General features: G+C 46.4%; 1 protein-coding gene across 3 annotated transcripts in view; it reads right to left on the reverse strand.

Annotated features, from left to right (window-relative positions):
• VLDLR (very low density lipoprotein receptor) overlaps window positions 1–13286 on the reverse strand; it is a 36792-nt gene extending 23506 nt beyond the window's left edge. Inside the window, exons 1-3 of one of the 3 annotated variants that reach the window (XM_067041596.1) lie at window positions 12884–13286; window positions 12576–12715; window positions 316–435 (exon numbers count right to left, since the gene is read on the reverse strand). In XM_067041596.1, coding sequence (XP_066897697.1) covers window positions 316–435; window positions 12576–12657 — 202 coding nt within the window. In that variant the 5' untranslated portion in view covers window positions 12658–12715; window positions 12884–13286. The remainder of the gene's footprint in view (window positions 1–315; window positions 436–12575; window positions 12716–12883) is intronic. The other 2 variants (XM_067041597.1, XM_067041598.1) reach the window with 2 other exon arrangements.
• Window positions 13287–18322: the final 5036 nt, after the last annotated feature.

Genomic DNA, 18322 nt, shown 5'->3' on the forward strand with positions numbered 1-18322 from the left:
CCTTCCTTCCTCTAGCTTCCTATACCAAAATTTTGTCTGATCTAAGATCAACCGGGTCTATCATTTGAAAGGATCTCCACTGTATCTTCAAAATTCCATACTCAAGTCGCTAACTTCACATCAAACACTCAGTCATATCCCTCCAGACCAGGAAGTATAGAATCTTTGGACTCGAGTTCAAAGCACTTCTTAGGAGTGGATTCTATTTTTCAGAATCGCGATACATTTGTAGAAACTAAGATATAATATCATCTTTCAATACAATGCGTAAGTCCTAGTGAGGTGGCAGGTGAGACTGTCCAGCTCTTTACTCACCACAGTTCTTTTCGTCACTGCCATCAGCACAGTCTTCGTCCCCATCACATTTCCACAGCAGCGTAATACAGCGGCCATTTGTGCACTGGAATTGGGAGGGTTCACATTTGGCTTTTCTTCCTAAAATCAGGAGGGAACACTTAGCTAAGCGGGGACACATGGATGGTAAGTTAGAGATGCTAGTTACCTGAAACCCATGGATAGGAGTCCTCTTGGAGGGACAGCTGCAGACTCAGAGGCTATAACACTGTAGGGGCCAGAGCTGGATGGGCCTTGGGGCAGTGACTGACAGTAACTTAGTTCGTAGCTGGGAACACACCATCTGGATAAGACTAGATTCCCCAGCCTCTCTTGCAGGAGGCATAGCCAATGGGACTAAGTTCTGGCTAATGGGATGTAAGCCGAAATGGTATATACAACTTCTGGGAAATATCCTCAAAGGCACAGGGGATCCAGTTTCCTTAATTTTATTCCTTTCTGGTTCCTGAAAACTAGGCATGGTGGCTGGAATAGTAATCTTGGGTCAATGGAGCCAGACCAAGATAGAAGGAACGTCGATTGCCCAGAGACTGCAGGTGGCAGGGTAGGGGATTCACCTGTGTACTCATTTCTCCCATTCCTTTAACTCATTTGTGTCGTTATAATCATGCATCCAAATCCTAATCCTTTAATGGCATTTCTTGTCCACACTCTATACTGTTACTCATCAATGATGCTTCTATTAGAAGCAAAGTAAAGGATATTTAGAAAAGGCGTGAGGTTTAATACATGGTTCCTCCTCTCAGAATTTGAGGTCTAATTGGAAAAAGACATGTTTACAAAATGACTCCAAGATAAGATAAAAAGCACGAAGAAGGTACAGTTAAGAGGTGAAGGGAGATAATTGTTTTCATTTAATTTTTATTTTATGTTATAGTTGAGTTACAATGTGTTAGTTTCAGGTGTACAGCAAAGTGATTCAGCTATACATACATATATCTCCATTCTTTTTCAGATTCTTTTCCTGATTCTTTTCCCACATAGGTTATTACAGAATATTGAGTAGAGTTCCCTGTGCTATACAGTAGGTCCTTGTTGATTATCTATTTCATGCCTAGTAGTGTGTATGTTAATCCCAAACTCCTAATTTATCCCTCCCCTCCCTGCACCTTTCCCCTTTGGTAACCATAAGTTTACTTTTGAAGTCTGTGATTCTGTTTCTGTTTTGTAAATAAGTTCATTTGTTTCATTTTTTTAGATTCCACATATAAGTGACATCATATGATATTTGTTTTTCTCTGTCTGGCTTACTTCACTTAGTATGATAATCTCTAGGTCCATCCATGTTGCTGCAAATGGCATTATTTCATTCATTTTATGGCTGAATAATATTCCATTGTATATATGTACCACATCTTTTTTATCCATTCCTCTGTCGATGGACACTTAGGTTGCTTCCATGTCCTGGCTATTATATACAGTGCTGCAATGAACATTGGGGTGCATGTATCTTTTTGAATTATGGTTTTCTCTGGTCTGTGCCCAGGAGTGGGATTGCTGGATCATATGGTAGATCTATTTTGAGTTTTTTTAAGGAATTGCCATACTGTTCTCCATAGTGGCTGTACCAATTTACATTCCCACCAACAGTGTGGGAGGGTTCCCTTTTCTCCACACCCAAAGGGAGATCATTTTTAACTTAGTGATGTGGGAAAAACAAAGCAAGGTGGGAGCCACAGACCTGGATTCTACTTTTCTGAAACTCAGTTTTGCTATGCTCAGTGTATGAATATAAATTCACATAATGGCATGAATGAATACTTGGAAGTAGGGCACTTAGTTTTTTTGCCTGGAATGGGACAGCTGACATTCAGGTGTTTCCTATCATTAGCAGGTCTATCCTTCTGGAGGATGTAATTTCTTCGAGATAAAAGGCAAAGATCTGGTTGCTTACAGCAAATACACTGCAAATATTCGAGAAAAACAGTGGAGCCATATAGTTCAGGCAGATTCCTTAGGGAGGTCTTCCCAGCAGAAAGCCTTGCAACTTCCTGTACCTTTCAGCATCTGCAGCTGTGGCACGTGGGCATAAGAACAGATGCTACAGTGACGAGCACAGACTGGAACTCTTGTGTCATGTACACAATGCTCTAGTTGGCATCCCTACTATCAGCTACTCCCTACTGTCTGGGAGCATTCCATACTTTGTGGCTAATTCCCGGGGAGATAAAAATTTGGTCCTAGTTTACCATATGGGTGTTTGGTTACTTAGGTACTAAATGTACTCGTTGAAAAACTATATGTACCACTCTGCCTGCAAGAGTGTAGTTAAGCTAGGATCCAGATACAAAGCAGGATGAATCAATGGCACATCCTATCTGTAGTTCATTTTTTATTTTATTTTATTTTTTATAATTATTATTAGTTTTTTGGCCACACTACGTGGCCTGCAGGATCTTAGTTCCCCGACCAGGGACTGAACCCAGGCTCTAGCAGTGAAAGTGCTGAGTCCTAACCATTGGACCACCAGGAAATCCACTCCGTGCCCCGCACCCCCCCATCCCCGGCATTTTTAAAAATTTACCATGTTAACCATATTTATTTATTTATTTGGTCGTGCTGCGTGGCTTGAGGGATGTTCCCCAACCAGGGATTGAACCCAGGCCATGGCAGTGAGAGCCTGGAGTCCTAACCACTAGGCCACCAGGGAACTCCTCTTCCTACCTGTATTTCATACTATTCATTCAATCCACAAATATTTTATTGGGCACAAGAAGGGGGAACAAGGAGAGGGTAGAGGCTGTCAGGAAGCATCGCACGCTAGTTTTTATACCGCGAAACCAAGTATGAAGTACCTGGCTGCCTCTCCCCCTCCCCCTTTTATCACTGGAGTCTCGATATAGTCTTAATATTCTCAATGCTGGGGTTATCTGTTCCAGGGCCCACTGGCTGTAGTTCTTTATCCCCACGACCTCTGACTGTTGTGGGAGTGGTAAGAATCTACTTAGAGTACTTTACTTGGAAAGTAAAAAAAAGAACAATTTATGATAGAGAACAGAAATATACATATACTTGGAAAGAAAAGTCAGGTTGCAATTAGAATACCTTTTTAAAAGGTGTTAGTTACCAAAGGTTTTAGTTGTTTGGTCAAAATGAGACAAAAATATCGATGTTGATATCTATGATGTCAAAAAGATAACCATATAATCCGACTTGGACAGGGACTTAAAAGTAGGTGTCAGATGATGGTTTTCCACTTGGGGTTAGGTACCTGGCAGATCTCTTTAAAAATGAGCCTTGGTTGTAACTACGGATTTTATAGACACTCAAGCTGGCCTGGGATTAAATATGGGCGCACAATAGCCTAAGGCTGGTGTTTAGTCCACTAGCACCTTAAGGAGGCTCTCTGAACGTAACTGTAACATACAGGCAATCAACAGTAATAAATGCTGGGTTAAAATCCCAGCAGTGCTGCTTTAAGAGTCGTTGTTGAGCGGGCTCAGGGCAGACACAGGCATTTCCTTAGTGTTTATTCCAATATCTCAAGACAAAAAGGAGTTTAATTTCTACCTCTTATCTCAGATGTTCCCACTTCACCCAAGCTTCTGCCCGATGGTCATACAGCTGTGTTTTACCATGACACACACGGCTCTCCGTTAAGAAAGGAGAACAATGGTGTTAGGAATGGAGGCTGCTAACCAACCATCCCTGCTTCTTTTAAAGAGAGTGGTGGGAGTGGGGGTGGGTAAAGCTAGCTGGCTTTATAAAGGGCTCTTTCTTTAAAGAGAAGAGAAGAAAGATCCTAAGCTCTATGGCCACGCCTCGGTTTCTTAAGTTTCCTGAGCACCTTGTTTTGAAAGATTGCTCCTGGGTAGAAAGGACTCCCTAGTTCTGTTTGATTCCCTGCATCGTGCGGAGCGGGGACAACTCAGCCACCTGACGGCAGCATGGTGGGTTTTCTGCCCAAGTTTCAGGAAGATTCTCCCTTTACACCTGTGGTGCCTACCTGGGAATGCTGCCGTACAGAGCTCCAAAAGAAGCGAAAACACCAAACGAGTTAAGCTTTAGGTCTGCAAAGCTTTGGGGGATTACAGGATTGTGGGCCTGTAGTCTATTTCCATCCATGACAGTAAAGTCTCAAGTTCAGCATTATACTTTCATAAAGAGAACAGGGTGAGCTTGAAATTATCGACACCGAAGGTCCTTTCAATGCTTAGGCTAAGCTAAAGCCAGTGATGCCTCAAAAAATAAATTACAAGTAGAAGCGCTCGGCATCCTACAACCCAGGGTCTATCTGCTCAGAAAGGTGAAAAGTCAGAGTAAATGTGATTTTTAGCGGGTTCCTCAAAGTCACGGGGTTCCCAGGAATGCCTTGGCAGCATCGGGGTGGCTGCAGTCAGGGGAAAGGCTATGACAGCAGGGAACCTGGGTATTCCGCCTCTCTTTCAACCAGTATTTCTTTTCAACATTGGAGTTTTGTGTAAGAATTTGAAAAGCGTTCCATAACTTTAAGAAATCAAATGGTTGGACTAGATCTGGGTTTCCTTTCAGCTCTAATACTTAGGATGAATATCCCTACCCCTTTGGGCCAGGGGGTTGGAAGTCATTTGTACCCAGTCGTCTACACGGCTGTTTACACTTGAAACGCATGACTGAATGCCTAGAAGAGTTGAAGATTTCCTCATTAATTCTGCGCTTACACAGTTGATATCGGACTCTGCAAACTTACTTCAAGGCACCCATGTCCCAGGAGCCTTGCTTACCTAAATAGTTAACGTTGCTACCCAGACATGTTGGCAGTTCACTGGCTCCAAGCAACTCAGGGGTTTTAATGCATTTAGAAGTCAGCCTGCCGTTGTTGTCTAATTGTCCCTGCAAAGTTTAACATGGAAGAACAGTACGTAAGCTTCGGTTAAAAAAAACAAAACTGCATAAACCTTACAGTAAATACCAAGCCTTCCAAGTGGGCTACGAAGTTCCCTGTAGGGCTCCAAGTGGCACCTTTGCAGGAGTGCTCCAAAAGGGATGCCCAACAGTAAGATGTTTCTGCGTGTCAGGCTCAGACGTGAACTTCAGCCTGCACAGAGGGGGCTGCGGCTGCCGCACTGCTGGGACTAGCAAGGCCAAGCGTTCACATCTTTCACAGCCCTCCCATTTGCTTGAGTGTACGGGTGTTATCATCTCCTGGAATTTTCTTCAGTCCATTTGTTTTGGCACTTCTGGGGCTGCCAAGGGCATTTATTTTTAGTCCAGCTCGCTCCTACGGCTTGCACTTGAACGCCAATCTTTCTATTCATAGGCTAAAACTCCTTTTAGGACAAGCAGCTTTTCAAGTCAGCAAAGAAGTTTTCCTACAAGGGAAGAAGGTTAGTAAGAGGAACTGAGGATGAGGGACTGAGCTGTATTCTGGCCTTACAGACAGCCTCTGAAGCCTTGTGTGAACCAGGCGGGGGCCAACTAAAAACTGTGAAATACTTGGGTTAATCCTTCTGATTCACTCACTCCTCCAGTTCGATTGTCAGTTTTCCCATTTACATCAGATTGAGATCATCTTGAGAATCATGGATAAATAATTTTTATTCTTAGCCAAACACTGTTCTAAGATCTCAGTTTCTTAATTGATTTAATTCTCAATCCTACACAGTCAACGCTACTGTTCCCCTTTTACATACCAGGGAACCTGTTTGGGGAAGGGAGGACAGTACTTGCCCAAGATCACCTTCGGCAGAACTAGAATTTGAACTCAGGCAGTCTGGCTCCAGATACCATGTGATTGAGCACGCATACCAACTGGAGCACCTGACACAGGACCACTTCCTTCCAGAATATTCTGTTGACTTGTGATGTGGGTAGTAGCATCAGTTTAAATTAATCCAGAATTAGGTACTATCACTTGTCAGGATGTCACTGTCCTAACACAGCCTTATTGAGAGAGAGCCCACCCTCCCGTCCCCATTTTGATTTTTTAAAAATGCTGCCTCAGTATCCCTAGCAGGTCTTTTCCTAGAAGGACTATAATGCTTGGCTTTCTTGTCTAGAAAGAGCTGAGGCCCTCCTGATATATTTGGGAAGTTATTAGTTTCGTGGGTGGTAAAAGTCAGTGGTTCTCAAGATCAAGTTTGTATCAGAAGCCCCTGAAGGACTTATTAAAACACAATGCTGCCCCCCTCACCAGAGATTCTGACTTTGTAGGTCTAGCATGGGGCCCAAGTTTGCATTTCTATTGTGTTCCCGAAGGCTGTTGACCCTGCTGGTCTCTGACCACACTTTGAAACCACTGCAGGAAGGTTAGGAGGCTAAGATTCTACCCACAATGCGGGTGACTACTTCATTCTCAGGGTCGGACTCTACAGTACTCACCCCATAAGTCCTTGTGTGAGTCAGTGGATGGACATAGGTGACAACTGCCAATCTAACAACAGAGATTATGATGACGTCCTTTGTGCCATTAGGTAAAATCTACTTGGATATCTTAATAGGCATACACGGTAAAGAGGTTCTTCTAAAATCTGTCTTCCCATCCCCATGTGCCTGATCTTTGACTGACCCGCCACTTACTCAGTAGTCCAACAGTGAGCCTAGATTCTTCTCCCCTGACATTTTGCCATCAAGTCCTGGGCATGTCCAAGCACTCATCTCTCACTTGATCTAAATTTGTCTCTTGTTCCTCTGCCTCCAGGCTGCCATGTTCTCTATCCACATCAAGATGGTGAATCAGGCAGCCAAGAATGGCCCAGAGTACCAGGGATGGGATCACTTGCAGGCTTCTCACAGGCTCTAGTATTGAGTCTAGTTTCCTACCCATTTCCCCCAGCTTCTCCCCATCGCTTACCACCCGTTCAAATGTCATCCTTGAACGAGGCCCTCAGTTGCTTTCTTGACCAACTAGGTGCGCTCTGGCTGCTTTCTCACTGTCTTCTGTGCCTGTCACAGAGCTGTCACATACTGAGATGTGCTCACCTACCTGTTTCCATCTCTACAAACAGAGATCCCCTATGGCAGGGCCTGGAATGTGTCTTTGTAAGTTGGGACCAGGTGCCTGAGGTCTAAAAATTTTTTAGGCACTAGCGAGTATTCCCCAATGCATCCGTTGATTTGTTAGTTCACTAATAAAGTTGGTCTGAACTACAGATTTTTTTCCCAAAGCATTCGTCCCAGGTTTTCTGAACTTGAAACCAAGTATGAGCAGTTGTTTCACTAGTTAGCATACTTTGAAAGACTCTTAGGTTACCAAGGCCACAGTTCCCAATGCCTACGAGGGTACTTTCACCTCATCTTCAGAGACTTTATCATTTAAAAACAGAGCACTTTCCTGCACTTACATATCAGAACGAGTGTGTCAGTGTGGGTACGTTAGCCTCGTTTCCATGTGAGGAGAGAGGTTCCAGCACGCAGGGAAAGTTAGCAGTGGCTCACTGGTAAAGTTAGAAATTTCAGGGCTTTTACCTCTGACGGATTTTAGCGCTCTTTGGTAGTGTTGGCAGCCATCCATTGTTGATTGAGTGCTATCACCTTTGTAGGATCATCTGCAGAGATGGACTAATTCCTGGCTTTCTCACGTGAGAGTCTAAGTTCTCGGTGATTTTTGAGAAACCTTCATAAGCTGTAACCCACGTGGTGTGTGGGACCTCCAGCAATCTTCAGCCGCTACCTGCCTCTTGTATGATTAAGTCTTGACCCACTGGGTCTGCTCGCTCCCATCCAGAGCTTCTATTCCAGGCTGTCTTTGGATCACTGATTTCCTGGTTTGACTTCCCCACTGCACTAAATGCCATGAAGGAAGAGCCCAACTTCTTGGTCACTGTGTCACCTATGCCTGGTGCTATATGGCATGTGGTGGGCACTCAGTAAATGGAAGTCAAGTGGTTTTGAGCAGAGGTACAAAGGAGGCTGGCATCAAGCTACCACCTACTTAGGGAACCTACAGATCAGTTAGTAGCTCAGACCTTGGAAAGGTATCTTAAGAAAACTAAAGATCAGAGGCAGTCTGTAAAAGAACCTTATTTACTCATAGTATCTGGGGGAAGAATTATAACACACGAAGTAACTTGCAAATGTTGTCTATCACCAAGGGTTTTACTGCCTCCCTTGTTTGGCAAATTACAAGCCCGACCGGATAGCCCACCCCTCCCCGTCCCACAACCATGGTCCTGTCTTATAGTTTCTGTCCCCAAAGTTCTCTCTTAAATACAGGGCCATGAATGCCCTTTCTCTGCTCCACCCACCCATGCAGCATCTTTAAAATACAAAGTGGGCAAAGGATCTCTAAGCAGATATTAAGCCACTTCTAGCAGAATCGCTGTATTTATTCTCACAGCACCTGGCAGGCATTCTCTTGTTAATTTAGAGCCCCCATATAGCCATCAGGCCCAAACTTTTCTAGGAAACGTCACTTGAAGGGAAACGTGTACTAAGTTTAAGGTATCACCTGCCATCTCATTTAGTCCCTGCAGTGCATCTAGTGTATCTAACTAGGCAGTGTTGACAACGTTTAGAATTTTTATTGAAAACCAACAGAAAAGCTTAGCAGAGACACCAATTCGGACTGAAAAAAATGCACAGAGTGAAACTGAGGTAATTGTCATTTACAAAGCCAGATTCTCCTAGAGCTAAGTCATTCCTCCGTCTTTAAGTCCTATGAAAAGCTATCAGTCTTCAGATTTCCTAGCCAACAACTCTTTAGGTGGGCCAAAAAACTGCCCCTGGACCACTTACTTCTGCTCAACAGGTACATCTCATCCATCTCTGCCCAAGGTATTCTTGGACTCTTTCTCTTGAAAGTAGTCTCCGTGCTGTGGCCTAAGCACAGACGGGAACAAATGAAGCAATTTTGAGTCTATCACCTAACCACCTGGAGAGCAGCCGTATTAGCCCACCCTGAGAAATGCTTCTAAGGCAGGAACTTTTATCATAAGCTTCAGTATAGACCTTATCATAGTCCTTTGAGGGATTTAATTTTTTATAGACTAGTAATGTGAAGGTGGCTTTCCAAAGAAAGGTCAGTATCCAAAGTAAATTTAATTATGACTTGAAATTGTATAGATTACTGCCTAAATTTGATCACTATTCCCTCTAGAGAGGGACAACCTGATTCACATTCTGTTAAGAACTAGAAAATGGTCTAAATAGCTAATATCTATTATCTATATTTCTATGTGGTGCTCCACGTCTTCTGGTTTCTGGACCAAAACCCCAAGCCATACAGCTGGGGGCTATCTGTTCCCTTGATCTTACGGTTGTGCTCTACTCTAGGAGTTCTTGCTAAGTCTGATCAGTTGGACATTCCTCCTGGAACAGAAGGGGCTGGTGACTATTTTTCACCTCTTCTAGAATTGTAACAAAACTACTCAAGTGAGATTGAGTTTATGGGTATCCAATTTTATAAAAGGCAGAAGCACTTCTTTTGAGCATGGAGGCTGCTATAATTAAAATATACAGTATGGTTATATTGAAGTCCTAACATTTGGCAGCTCTACTGAACTTGGCCTTTATACGTGCTTTAGGTATCTAGGGACTCCAAACAATTCGAGCAAAGAACCAAAATGAGCCAGGGCAGGTACATTGCTAAATGTCACATGAATTGGGCAAGGGGGCAATCTGGGGAGCAGTGCTGCTCCAGACCACAGGCAGCTGTCACTGCCAACGAAGGCCTGACTGGTGACCCTTCTTTAAACAGTCCCTGCTCCCATGCTCATTCTTCGATCTAGATGAGGATTATGATGATTGTCATATCTCCTCTTGGTGCTATCTGGATAAGTCAGGTTTATTTACCCCCTGCCCTCCGGTCTCCTACCCCTCCAGGTACCGCCAATTTCACCAACCCACTCCCCACAAGAGGAGAAGTTCCGTTGACTCTTTTGTTGGTGGTTAGCCATATCTGAATAGCTCTCACAAAACCCTGGTTCTTCTAGGCTCTGGCCTTAATGAATATATGGTACCCCAGATCCTAATCTTGACTACCTAGGCTGGAGGAAAATGTCCTAGAACTCCCAGGGATTTTTTTCCCATCAGGTATGCTCCATTACTGAATTTTAATTTCTCTTGTTAGCCTGACTTAAGTTCCTTGGCAGAGTCTTAAAGCACACGTGCCCCGTCCTAGAGTATTTTAGACCAGCGTCATGCGTGTGTATGGGCAGAGTGTAGAGGGCCAGAAAGTCAGTCCATATGCCTTGGGGCTTTGAACTTCACACAGGAGCCAGCCTGGGTTAGCTTAGGATCAATACCTGCCTCAGCCAACCCCAAATTTCCTCCAGCTCAGAAAGGATGTGTCTCCTTTCCTTCGAAGAATTTAAGTCTTACATGGGCTTCTATTTTCCACTGTTCATGGCATGTCACATATTTCACATGTGACCTAGGGGAGCAAAAGGGAGGCTCACCTACCTGATACAAGGTGAACATATGGCTTCAACTAACTCATTTCGACAATTTAGGTGCATTCATAGCGTTCTATAGGATAAAGTTAACCTCCAATGGAAAGTTATACATTAAGTTAAACGAATATGAAAAGAACGCAGCAAAAACGAATCTTCTCTCCCACCTTCCTGGACAGTCATCAGTGGTTTCTGGTATATCTTAGTCTTTTGAAATGATATGAAAGGTGTAATGTAAGTCATGGCACTACTCTGAGAAATCGTTTAATAAGTTAGTATTGCTCAACCATTAATGATTAATGTGAGAGTCTGAAAACTTTTCAGGGCTTTTCCAATCTCTTAGTTTGGTTACACATCAGGGGCCATCTTCACTAGACACTCGCCTTTTTTAAAGGAGTCCAGGCAGGGGAAAGCATTTGAGAGAACAGTCCATTGGAGCCTGTCCGTTTTTCACGTTCGCTTAAAGATAACATTTCTCAGGCTGCTAAATTACGAGTCCGCGGAGCCACGTGACCAACCTAAACGTGATCGGGCGGCCAGCCAATCGCAGAGCGCAGAAAAGCCCGTCCCAGCTTCTCACGCTCGGGACAGTCAGAACCTAAGGGCAGGGGGCATTCGTTGACTCACCCACCACCCAAGTATTGCTTGAGGGGCTGCTTGACCACACATTAAAGTTCGCTCTCACTTCAGGAGACACGTGACTGCAGGCCGGCGGGTCTCCCAAGCCACCGGGCGACAGGAGCTAGGGACTCTGGAGTGGGTACTTAAGACGGGGGCAATTTTCCGTACCATTTCCCCAGAGCTGACGAGCCAGCCCCTTGGTGTCATGTCGAGATCACTTCAGGGACCTGCCAGGATTCTCACCGAATCCTCTTAGAAGGGCTTCGTGTCGCCTGCCTGAGAAAGTTGTGCGGCCCCCAAGTGAGAGAGTGGCTGAGGACAGGGCTCCCAGGCCCAGTGCGGCACACCCTGGGGACCCGACAGTAGTCCCCACCGCCCTCCCCAACAAGCCACAGTCACACACCAGCTCTCCCAGCTCTCGTGCTAATGAAGGCTAATTACAGTCACCAGATTAGGACCCAATTCCTCTCGAGGAAATCTCACCAGGAACGAGGCTCAGCAAACTAACCTGATTAAGTCTTCGTTCCACTCCCCTCCCCCGTTCAGCTATCCTGGAGACCCGCGAGGTTTACAAACGCTCCCCGGAGAAAGGAGAAACATCTAGACGTGAGTCCTATTTCAAGCCTCACTCTTCCTCTAACCCGCACGACACAGAGACTGCCCGGCGCCCGGGGAGTCGCAGTCCGGGTGCGCAGGCTGCGCACTTCTAGTCGCTCGGCGGAGACTACCGGCGGCAGCCCACCGAACGTGCGGGTTCCTCACCGCCACGGGGAACCCCAGTCCCGGTCGGTACCCGGCGCCCCGCATCGCCGGAGGCGCCCTTCCTCGCCCACCGCCCGCTCCCACCCTCCGTGAAGTCCGAGGAGCGCTCCGGGGGCTGCCGCGCACGTCCCGGCCCACCCGGCCCTCTGCCTCCTTCCTAACACTCCGCCTGGCAGAGGAGACACAACCATTGTTCAACGGCTCAGAAGCCCATATTCCCCATCCCCGGCCAAGCGGAGTGAAAAACGAGGCAAAGCACAGGTTTTAGGGGAGGGAGCGTAAGGGAATGAAGACTAGTTCGGGCAAGGCTTTAGGACACCCCAAAACCCACTATCCCCCCAGCCTGGCTCCCGGGAGCCGCGGTGCTGACAGCTCAGAGGCGCCACCAGGGTGGGGAGGGAGAGAAGGCGACGAGAGTGGAGAGGCGCCTCCTAGGAGGGGGGTGGGCAAAACGAGACCCGCGCCTCGGGGCCCCCTGGCGCCCCGGCTGGGTCCGGGCAGGCCGCGGAGGGGCGCGTCCTCACTCACCCGCTCCGGTGGTGCCGCTCTCCCGGGGCGCCCAGCACAGCGCGAGCAGCAGCCAGAGCGCCCAGCGCGCGGACGTGCCCATGGTGCCCGTCTGGATGGTGCCGCCGCCGCCGCTCGCTCCGCACAACAAGTTACCAGCCCTTCGGAAAGGAGGAAGGAGGTGGGGGCGGGGAGGGAGGAGGGGGGAAGGGGAGGAGGGGAAGGAGTTCGAAGGGGGGGGGGAAAGGGAGCAGGGAAGAAGAGGCGCACCCCCTCCCCTACAACTTGCACAATCTACCCCCCACCAGCCAACCTACCCACCCACCTACCTCCCCGGGCTGCAGCGGTAGTGCAAGCCGAGCCCGCGGGCAGAAAATAATGCAGGCGCTGCAGAAGAGGGGAGGGAAGAGGAGGGGAGAAAGGGAGAGGGGGTGGGGAGCCGAGAGCGGAGAAGACAGAAGAGAGAGGAGCCGGCCGCGGAGCACCCACACTGGCGGCCGCTGGAGCGCGGGGTGAGGAGCGAGGAGGGGGCAGGAGGGGGAGTGGTCAGCGGGGGGTGGGGGCGGGCGCGGCGGCTTCAGCCCTCCTTCCCCACCCTCGACGGGCTCCTCTTATAAGCTCGGGGCAGCCAGGTTCCTGCGCCGGGGGTGTGTAAGTGTGCGTGAGAGTGTGAGCGTGAGTGGCGGTGGCCGTGGCCGCCGCTGCCACCCGGAGTGCTCCTGGGGCCCGGCTGCTCCGCGCGTCCGCCCGGGGCTCACGGGGGCCCGGGGCGGCCGCTGGTTGGCTCGCGCGCCGCCCTCGCCTCCAATCCCCGGTGCCTGCCCTAATTTCCTGATCCAGGGAACCTGCCGCCGCAGCAGCTGTGCGCTCCCTACAGTCATTACTGTACCTTCCCGGCAGCCGCCAACAGTAAATGCAGCAGCAGCAGCAGCAGCAGCAGCAGTTAGCACTGATGCAACTACTGAGGCTATTGCCACCGCCTTCCCACTAACGCGGCTTACAGCCGGGAGGGGGGGGACTTGCAGTTTCCAGGGGCAACAAGCGTCTCTTACCACCCTCTCCTGCGCCTCAAAGGAGGCTGGTCCTGTGAGGCTGGTAGGTAGCTTCTTCCTTGGGCCTCCTCTCTCCACTTAAAAGTGATGAAGAGGAGTGGGTCTAAACGTTTGGTCTACTTTGATGTGGGGTTGGGGATGCCTGTCTCCGTCAAACGCTGAGATGCCATTTTTGCTAAAAATTAAATGGGTCTTTAAGTGAGAGCCTGTGTGTAAGGAGAGTGCGCGCGGTTGTGGCTGGTCCTCTGTAATAGAATGGGACGAAAGTAACCCAGTCTGGGATGAGGAGGAGGGGGATATCGCTAGCGCAGCTCTGCATTCTCTCCTCAACGATTATACTTAATTGCTAATTGCACAAGTGATAGTCGGAGGGCCTGTAATTAAAAGCTTAACCTTTTCTTGCGTGGGGGAGGGGAAACCCGTAGGTTTATTCTTCTTGATACAGTTTGCAACATTCAATTACAAGGCTCAAGGAAAGAAAAAAGGAAGCAAAGGCAAGACTCCTGTAAAGGATTGATTCCTGTTTTGTGTCTGGCAATACTGAGCCTGTAATTTGCTTTTGTATACTTCAGTTTTCTTGCACAATTTCCCCTGGTTGTCCCCATTTAACCAGACTGGGAGGACACACCGAGCTATTTCACCTTCTTAAATAAAGGGTTTATATATTTTTTAAAACTTGTTTTGATCTTGAATGACTCAAACTCCATGGGTTTCAATAGGACCAGCTCTTGATGTGAGAAGTAGAGGGCTCCTGCCTAGCTGTATTCCTCTTTTCTTGGTGCTCCAGGGCATTTGTCAAGGCTAACCATCAGATGGGATGTTTGTTAGGAACTTACTGGATCCAGGAGATGGAGAGGAGAGGAAAATTCCAGGTCAGGATACACTTTGGTGAGGTCAGAGGATACTCAGGTTGTGAATTGTCTACACGAAGGGGCTTAACTCTGTCAATATGTATTGGTGGAGACTTGCACTACAGTTCATTTTGAACTCTGTTTTGCTCGCTCTGTGGTTACACGTTTGATACAAACTGCAGCAGATGCATATGTGTTGTGTGTGAAACTGAGTTGAACTCTGCTTTATGCCATTAGTAGTGAAGATGCGTGCAGGTGTTGCTCACCTAACAGGCATTAAGGGATGGTGGTGAAACAGGTGTGTGGCATTTTCAATATTCTTGGGGTTCTGAAAGAGCACGTTAATATAGTCATGTGGTTTGTTTTTAATATTTTACTCAGAGATAAATATGTATACTATAAGCTGAACACTGATATGGTATAAGATTTACCTTTGACATACATGTTATGCTTTCTGTCTCTCCAAAGGATATAAATAAACTGTTGGTTCACTTAGCTGCGGCTCTGTGTTCAATCCTGTAGCTGTCTTGTTGGATCAAAAGGAAGCATAACTTTTGGCTCCACCTCTCATTTGCTGTGTAACTTGGGAAAATCTCAGTGCCTCTCTGTGCCTGCTTTCTGACCTACAAACTGAACACAAAACCAATTCACATAAAGTCAAAGTGCTCTGTGGCCTCAAGGACCCGCTCTCTGCAAAGTGCTGATTATTAGAAGGAAAGGTTGTAAGGAAGAGTGAATTTGATTAATATAGAAAGTAACCAAATAACCAAAATGATAAATTTATCATGAGTGGAGATGGGTGTGGTTGAACTAGGCTCAGAGAGGCTGACACTTCTGCATATAGAGCCTTCAGGTAAATTCATAGGCAACTGCGCTCCCACAATCTACCACATTTGTTAAGTTGTTGAAGCAACACACACTGAGTATCCCTGGGTAGCAGGCGCTGTGCTAGGCAGTAGGTATACGGAGATGCTTGTCTAAGGAAGCTCAGGATCTGGTGGGAGGCAGAGAAGTTGGCGATTGTGGTACCCTATGCACAGCACATGCTTAGGCTTCAAGGTGCTATAAGATTACAGGCAAAGAGTAGCTAATCTGTCTGGGGGGACCAGAGGGACAGAAAAGACTTTCCAGAGCACTTGTCTCTGAGCTGAAGTCATCACTTTTACCAAGCAATTCCAATTCTCTTTACTGCTGGACACATGGTAGGATTGCATTTCCTGGCTCCGTTATAGTTAGATGGGGCTGAAAGACCAATTTGGGCCAATTATTTGTGAGCAGAAGTTCTAGGGTGTCACTTCTGGACTGGGGCATTTAGGGGGACTTGCATGAGACCCTCTCTTTTGGTCTGCATGGTGACTAGAAATGCTCAAGAGATGGCTGCTCCATTAGCCTGGTCTGAATGACTAGATTGAGTAGTTCTCTGCTGTCTACATGTCTCTGGCAATGATCATGTAGAGTAGAGGTCAGCAGATGGCCAGTGACCTGTTTCTGTATGACCTATGAAAAAGAGTGGTTTTTACATTTTTTAGAGTTATACAAAAAAGCGAAGAAGAAGAAAATGCAACAGAAATTGTATGTTGCTCACCAAGTGTGTAATATTTACCATCTGGGTCTTTAGAGAAAAAACTTACCACTTCCTGACATTGAGTGAGAAATAAACCTTTGCTGTCTTTATCTACTGAGCTTTTGTTACCTCAGCATGACCTCTCGTTAACTTGACTGATACTCTGGGTGAAAGGGGAAGGAAGACCCTGGTGAAGAGGGAACAAAAGTAAAGAGAACATCAAGTGTTGAAGGACATGCAGGGGCTTCAGGATGGTTCCATAATGGGGTTCCAATGGGCTGACAGCAGGAGGTAAGGCTAAGGAAGAAAGTCAGGGCCTGGATTATATGGAAATGTGTATGAAATGCCAACACTGGTGTTTTTTGCATTAAAAAATTGTTTTCAAATTAAAGTATAGTTGATTTACAATGTTGTGTTAGTTTCAGTTGTATAGCAAAGTGATTCAGTTATACATATACATATATGTGAGAATATGTATATATTCTTGTTCAGATTCTTTTCCATTATAGGTTATTATAAGATATTGAATATAGTTCCCTGTGCTGTATAAGTAGGTCCTTGTCGTTCATTTATTTTATATATAGCATTGCATATCTGTTAATCCCAGACTCCTAATTTATCTCCACCCTTTCATGCCAACACTTCGGACTTGATCCTCTTGGCCATGGTGAGGACTTGTGATGGTTTGTACCGTGCTAGATTGTGATCAGAGGCCTGACATTCAGTGTGTTTTAGAAAGTTCACTCTGACGTGAAGTGGTCTGTAGGATGACTTCTTTGGGAAGCAGTGTAGGATAAGACTAGAGGAAGAACAGTTAGAGGCCCTGGTAGTGACGGAAGGCATCAAGAAAGGACAGGAAGGAAGAAGCTATTATTTGCAGTCAGAAATATTCGTGTAATTCTTTCATGAGATTTTTCTCCCCAGTCCTCTGCATATAGCTTTTAGAACAGTGTTTTCCAGCCATGGTCAATCTGTAAGAATCCCTGGGGACTTCCCTGGTGGCACAGTGGTTAAGAATCTGCCTGCCAATGCGGGGGACACGGGTTCGAGCCCTGGTCCGGGAAGATCCCACATGCCACAGAGCAATTAAGGCCGTGAGTCACAACTACTGAAGCCTGCATGCCTGGAGCCCATGCACCGCAACAAGAGAAACCACAGCAATGAGAGGCCCAAGCATCACAACGAAGAGTAGCCCCTGCTCGCTGCAACTAGAGAAAGCCCGCGCCCAACAACAAAGACCCAATGCAGCCAAAAATAAATAAATAAATTTATTTAAAAAAAAAAGAATCCCTGGAAATGTGTGTTAGAAACACAGATTCCCAGGTCCCTCCCTTGGAGATCCTGACTCTGTAGGTCTAGTCCAGCCCAAGAGGCTGGACTTGTAACCTTACTCCAGGCGACTCTTAGGATTAGCCATGATTAAGAAAACTTCCTAGAGAATGTCTTCTTCAATGCAGTCTTAACTGCCAAGTAGCTTTACTTCTCTCAAACCTGTATGTATATATGTGTCCAATTTCCCCAGGGAGAGTGGGTTAGGGCCCACAGAGAATGGGAATGTTAATGTTGGACATTTCTTTTTCTTCAAGCCCTGGAAACTAATAAATATGCGCAGCAGAAGTCATCTTCAAACCATGTTCCTAGGTTGAAACACTCATTACTGTGTTTTCTACTTCATAGCCTTACCATAGGAAGTAAGAAGTGAAATGAACTGTCCCCTTCTGGAGGCTTCTCCTTCTAAAGTATTTTGACGGTAATTTCTCAGGCCTCCACTCCAGAATTTTCTAATTGTGTGGCAGCCAGTGAAATAAACGGGATTCACCCCACTCTAGGCTCTACAGGTAGGATCTGATGGTTTAAACCAGTGGCTCACAAACTTTAGCTTCCATGAGAATCACCTGGAGGACTGGTTAAAACACGGACGGCTAGACACCCTCCCAGAGTTTCTGGTTCAGCTGGTCTGGGGTGGAGCCAGAGTGTTTGCATTTCTAACAAGTTCCCAGGTGATGCTGATGTAACTGGTCAGGGAACACATTTTGAGAACCATCGCTCTAAATCCATCAGCATAACTTCCCCCCTCAACCACTGTGATCAATTCAAGGGTCTCAACCAGTCAGCCTGTGGTCTTCTGGCCACACTGATTGGCTCCTTCAGCCCTAAGCACATTTTTCAAGTTGATCCAGTTATAATGAAGTTCAGGATTTTTGCTTGGTTAGAAAGGCACCCTTTCTTTCTTTCTTTCTTTTTCTTTTTTTTTCCTTTTCACTGACTTATATTTAATTTTTTTTCCAGTGTTCTTATTTT

The sequence above is a fragment of the Kogia breviceps genome, chromosome 8 (assembly GCF_026419965.1).
Source record: "Kogia breviceps isolate mKogBre1 chromosome 8, mKogBre1 haplotype 1, whole genome shotgun sequence".
Taxonomy (NCBI): Eukaryota; Metazoa; Chordata; class Mammalia; order Artiodactyla; family Physeteridae; genus Kogia; species Kogia breviceps.